This window comes from Saccostrea echinata, unplaced genomic scaffold (assembly GCF_033153115.1).
Source record: "Saccostrea echinata isolate AGI-Se365-2 ecotype Australia unplaced genomic scaffold, CSIRO_AGI_Sech_v1 ptg000001l, whole genome shotgun sequence".
NCBI classification, from domain to species: domain Eukaryota; kingdom Metazoa; phylum Mollusca; class Bivalvia; order Ostreida; family Ostreidae; genus Saccostrea; species Saccostrea echinata.
In genome coordinates this window covers 5901289-5907378 of record NW_026889750.1, presented here as the reverse complement: position 1 = coordinate 5907378, position 6090 = coordinate 5901289, and the positions used below count along the sequence as shown (strand labels likewise).

Below are 6090 nucleotides of genomic sequence, written 5' to 3'. Positions count from 1 at the left end.
TTTATATCTAAACTTTATTTCACTTTTGTATGTTTATGAAAGAATCCTGTCAATTTGGAACCAAATTTAAATCTTAAAATGATTGTAGACTGTGATACAATAAAATGATTCAATGTTTTTGTCCTTACTGCTTTCCAAATATAGTGACTTTACACTTACCTGCCCTTGATTGAACATTAGATATGCATGAGAGGTGGAGCTAACATTGTAAGAATGGCTCTAAAATTAGACTTGATAAATAACAATGACATGTTTGGAAAAAAGAACGTGATCACTCTTTCCAATCTCCCTCTCCATTCTGTATGGCACAAATACACTTCTGACAAAAGCTTCAAAACAAAATTAACAATATGAGCATGTCAACGAATTAAAGCAGATTATATACCAATGCCAGATGACTTAATGTGTTCGAACACAATGTCCTAGTTAGCACAAACATGCTACCTTACAAGTCACGTGACGGAATTTAGTATTCACAAAGTTACCTGAGGTAAGAAATCACGTGGTGAATTATAATATTCAACATGTCACAATCCTTGGTTACAACACAGAGAGCGAATGTAAGAAGAAGCAGTTTTTTTCTCTTTTTAACCATGAGCGCATGTTTGTCTATTAATCTCCTTTTGACACATTATTATTTATGCAAATATGCAACTACTGTTAAGCGTAGAACAATAGACAAACATGCGCTGACTATGTATAAAGTCAGTAAAAAAGTGGGCGTCCTCATTATCGAACGGAGATTCAAGAAATTGTGATGACCCCTGCCTTTGAAAACAGATTCGAACTTCGTAAATACACACTTTTATTAAACGTAATTACATTAAGTTGTAGATTGGATGTTGACCATTCTTGCAATGAAAAGAAAAATTCATGTTTTGAAAGTTTATTTTGTCGCAAATTTCGTATGTCCTTAAGTGCAGTCATCCTTTGAGAAATCTGTAGGCACTCTTCATTTACTAGATCTTGACCTTAAAGATACTTTATCAAGTAGAACTGCTTTGTCCACATGGCCACATTATTTATTCATGTGGAGTGTGACGTACTATCACGTGACTTTTAATCCCGTAAAAATTGCAAATGGCCGACAGAACAAAGAGAAAATTGTGACATCAAATCAGTCAAATTTCTACAGAAAGGGGTAGGTTTAACATTTTAGTATTTTATAGAATGTATAACATTTATTGAAAGTGTAGAATAATTGTGTTGTCGGTACAATCAAACGCGCGCAAGGCTGTAAGAAAGTGTAAACGCTATGAGGAAGCTATCCGCCATGCCCATGTTGAGCAGGCCAGGCAAAAAATTAATACATTGCAACGGTATCCAGTATGTGTATGTGTTCTCTATTATTTACGAAGTTTTTTTTATCAATTGAGAAGATGATGTTGTTATGAAATATGCATTTGTACTCTAGAGAACATTGATAAGATTTTAGCTACAAAGGGGGATAATTTATTCGGCACATTTTTAATTATCTGGGGATTTGGAAACTTTTTGATGACCATTTTCATAATTTAAAGCTCGTTTTGTCTGAGCTTCTTGGGGGAAAGTTTATTCATGCCTCAAGCATGCATATTAAAAGAGATATATAAAATGCATTGCATGATATGCATACTGTTTTTTTCAATAAAGACAAAGAGAATTTTACCATCTTTTTAAAAAAAAAATGCAAACACTTTAAAGTTTTTTGGCACCATAATCATAGGTGGCATCAGAGTGATGCCCCTTTGTATAAGGCCTAAGAAAAAAATATGTTTCAATGTTTACGTTGCACAAAAGTCGGGGGTGAGACTGAAATCCATCATTCTGAGAAATGATGGATAATCGTCCTGTTTACTAACCATGGTAACTCTGTATTTTCATAATTTTTGTCAGTATCACTCACTATCGTCATATTTCTATTTTCAACTTTATTTCTTATACCCCAGATCATATATATATATATATATATATAAGCAAGTTTTGATTTACCACTGAAAGAAGAGTGTTTAAGTGAGTTTCATTTCATCTGGGTCCCTAATTACTGCTGACCACATGTGTTGAAAGATCAACATATAGGGTGAAAGTTGTTTTTTATTGTCAAAATGTCGAATTTTGGTTACACTACTTTTTCATGGCTTTTACCTCAGTAAAGATGTACACCATCATGCAATACATGTACTTGTAGAGAAATGTCTTGACAATAAATTTTTTGAAACAAGAAAAAGTAGTGCTTGATCCTTGTAAAACAAGCAAGATTTTTTGGCAGTAAAAAAAAAAAAAACAAAAAAAAACCTGGAAGTCAGGAAATGAATTTTTACTTACGTTCAGTGAGCAGACATAGACCAGTGCCTGGGAAGGTCAAGCAACAGGTGGGGCCAATGGCCCCACTGTTCATAAAATGATGGGGCCATTTTGAAATTTAAGGGGCCGAGGGGAAATATATTGGGGCCATTCCAAAATAAATCATAGTATGATGCTATAGGATAATGCATATATCTCTAACAACAAAATTTAGGAAAATTAAAAAGAAAAATGCGATAGGAATTGACAAGTCATATGACATTGACTAGTACAAATGATTTTTCCGTTTCTAAGAACTTCAGTCAATTGTCATCTAGATTCTAACCAACTAGTATTTAGAAAAATTATATTTAAACCAAAAGCACCTTTTTGATTTAGAGATCACGGGACAGGCTAAAATACATTGTAAGTGGACTTTGTTGAAAAGGTTTTTCATTGTATGGTATATAAATTTTCCATGTGCGTGACTTTCGTAAAGCTGTGGTCAACCATCGAAAACGACTAGACAATTACAAATCGAACACCATGAAAAAAAAAACTATTTCTTTGCCAGTGGATGTCAATATGCCGAATGATGGTTCCGATTTTATTATATAATACATCACAGATTCCATCTAACTTCGATGAAGAATAGAGATAGCGCGGACTGCGATGAACTTACAAAGTAATAAAACATGCATACCCGCATTTTGCGGGGCGCGCCGCATGGCGCTGCGCACCATTATTTCATTGCGCCATTTTTCGACAGTATGCGCATATGGCGTATGGCGCGGCCCCTTCCTAGGCCCTGATAGACAATAAGAAAAATATATATAAACTCATGAAATCCTTCACAGTTTTTCAACTGACTGAAAAGTGATGAGTTAAATATTCAGCAAGAAAAATTTTGATGGTATTTCTTCAGTTCGAACCCTGCTCTATTAATTTGGATGCTTGCATAAGGCCCCAAACTGTAATTGCTATATTTTGTTTAACAACTGAAATTTTATATCAAAGTCGGAGAGAGCTTTTGAAATTGTTTCTCATGTTCAGTTTGACGTCATTGAAATCTTTTAGGCTTTTTTAGCTCTACTTGTCAGAGAGCATATATATGCAGTGCGTAGTACATGTATATACAGTTGAACTTTGGTATCTCAAACACTGATATCCTGAATACTGTGGATTTGTTGAAGTGAATTGGACGTCCCAACCACTTATTCTCTAAGTTTTTAACTCTTGATATCTTGAATGCTCAGATTTCTATTTTTTTTTTGCCCAATTGAGTTTGAGATAAAGTTTTACTGATTACGTTGGCTTTGGTAGTGTACATACATTTTATTTTTCCTTGAATGTGCATTTGTGAAAATTGTGAACAAGGCAGAGGCTTAAATAGGGGCTAGAGGACAATTCTTTGAATTTGCTGGTCAATATTATGCATTTTATTGACTGGGTTCTCGGGCAAAATTCGTTTTGTCGACCCCTTGAACCAAACTGTTTGCTTAACAGCCTATTTCATATTAAACATGTCTATTGTACTTTTGGAAATCTTTAACCTTGGCCATAACTATTGAACGATTGGTAATAGGGCTTTCACATTTCACGTGTGTATTTCTTGGGAGAAGGTTTTTCCTTGGGCACTATTAATTTTAACAATTTGACCTTGACCTTGATGTTTGACTTATTTTTGAAAAACTTTTACCTTTTCCATATCTATTCAATGATTGCTGCTAGGGCTTTATATTTCACAGGTGTATTTTTTGAGACAAGACCTTACTGTGGGTACCAACATATTTGATTTGCATTTGAGAAAGTTTAACCTTTGCTATAAGTTCCCATATGGGTAGGGTTGGATACTGGTACACGGTACAGGGTTCGACACTAACTTCTTAAGACTTTAGTCCAGCCGGACTAGTGCTTCATTACTTTTACTAGTCTGCACGCGATTTTATTAGTCCGTCAAAAAAGGAAACATCAATGTTTTTAACATTAATTTAACGTGACAATTAATACACATATTATTTTTTGAAATATACAAAGTATTTACGGGAAATATATTATTCCACAGATTCATTGAAATCTCGCAATCAGCAAGTACGATCGTATTCCAGATCTCGTTTTTTTTTGTCTTTACATTACATCCAAAACGTCCAATATCTTTCTTAAAAGTGTCATACTAAATCATGATTGCTAAAACCTTATACTTCCAATTGATCAGCTGAAAAATTAAGCGCTGAATTGACCCGGCATTGCGTAACTACCCGCCAAAAGCTAGAAATCTAAAAATACACGCGGGGTTTTCCAGTAAAAGTTGTTGAGAATCGGACATCGGTAATTTATTCATATTGTTTTTCAGAAATTTTTATTGGTCCGATCGGACTAATTAGCCACATATTTTATTAGTCCGAATGAAAATGGATTAGTCTGAGACTAACGGACTAACGTTAGTGTCGAACCCTGCGGTACCAATACCGTACCGAATAGTTACTTCAAAAATACCGGTAAAATACCGTTTCATTTAATACCGGTACTAATAACGGTACTTCTTAATCTCTAAAACATTTGAATACATTCAATTTGATTTTAAAAAAACCCATTCCAAACTTGCTTAAATCGAATTCTCCCCTCACTGAAAGGGTAGGCTAACTACATGTAACGAAATGGATTCTTAGAACGATACTTAACTTTCTACTGCCGATATTCGAAGTAAATCAATACGTATATTTTTTTTTTTAAAAAAATCAAAATACATTCACCTGAATTTTATTTTAATTTTACAAATAAAAACTGATAATAAATGTAAATTAAAAAGGCAAAATGTCGCAAAAAATGTGATCTATCCATTATCTAATGTTTCGTCATTTAGTGCGACCAAACAAACAGGGTCCTGGCAACCGGGTGAAGCAGTCAGCCGATTTGTGCAAATTAATTTGTTTGGGATTCGATTGATTTGTTTTGTTGATCATTAGTCAAAGGTTGAAATGAAATGTTTGTAATTTGAATATTAGGAATATCTATTTTTATATCTTAAAAGCATGGAACAAAGTTTATAAGCTCATTTTAGATTATATCATTGAAAGGTTAGTGAATGGTGAAAGCACATTTGTTATGAAATTAACCCTCATTCTTATTCATCAATGCATAGTACCAGATCGTTAAAAATACCGTATCATTTCAAAAATACCGGTATGGTATCGTACCGTTTCATCCTTAACGGTATCCAACCCTACATACGAGGGCATCATTGTTTCACAAACACAATCATCTTGTTTAGTACAGAATTATATAGGAACAAATTTTTAAAGGTATAACAATAAATACTCATGTAGTGCAAATGTTACATAAAAATATAGTTTTTCTTTTTTTATTAATTTTTAGTTTATTTACATAGGAAATACCCTGTCTTTTTTGTGAAAAAGGCAGTAAAGTAAGATGCCTGCTGAATGCACACGACGAACAGAAAACCAAATAAACTCAAAACACAGTAAACTCCCTTCATAGAACACGTACTAATATATATTGAGTTGACCAAATGAGAAGACTGTTCTAAACATTTGTTTTTTCATCTTTTTTGACAGAAATCCAGATTATATTTCAAAAGTTCAGCAACATAACATTAGAAGATTGTAGAAACCAAACACATATCCAAAGATGAGTTATCAAAAAATGTACATGAATCAGATATACTCAAGCTCCACCATGAGTTATCTGACGAACATGTGGAAAAATCAGCTACTGTGTGATGCAGTCATCAAAACAGGATCCATCAATACAAAGGTAGAAAAATCAATTTTGTTAAGTTTTTGAACAGATCAAAAGCACTTTTTGGGA

The 6090-nt window shown here is 33.5% G+C and overlaps 1 protein-coding gene across 31 annotated transcripts in view; it reads left to right on the top strand.

Moving 5' to 3' along the window:
* The first annotated feature begins 1063 nt into the window (after positions 1 to 1063).
* The window catches only part of LOC133184031 (zinc finger protein 768-like), a 47482-nt gene continuing 42455 nt past the window's right edge, over positions 1064 to 6090 (top strand). For all 31 annotated transcript variants that reach the window (XM_061318923.1, XM_061318924.1, XM_061318989.1 and 28 more), the window contains exons 1-2: positions 1064 to 1141; positions 5838 to 6036. In XM_061318923.1, the coding sequence (XP_061174907.1) occupies positions 5911 to 6036 (126 nt within the window). In that variant the 5' untranslated portion in view covers positions 1064 to 1141; positions 5838 to 5910. The remainder of the gene's footprint in view (positions 1142 to 5837; positions 6037 to 6090) is intronic.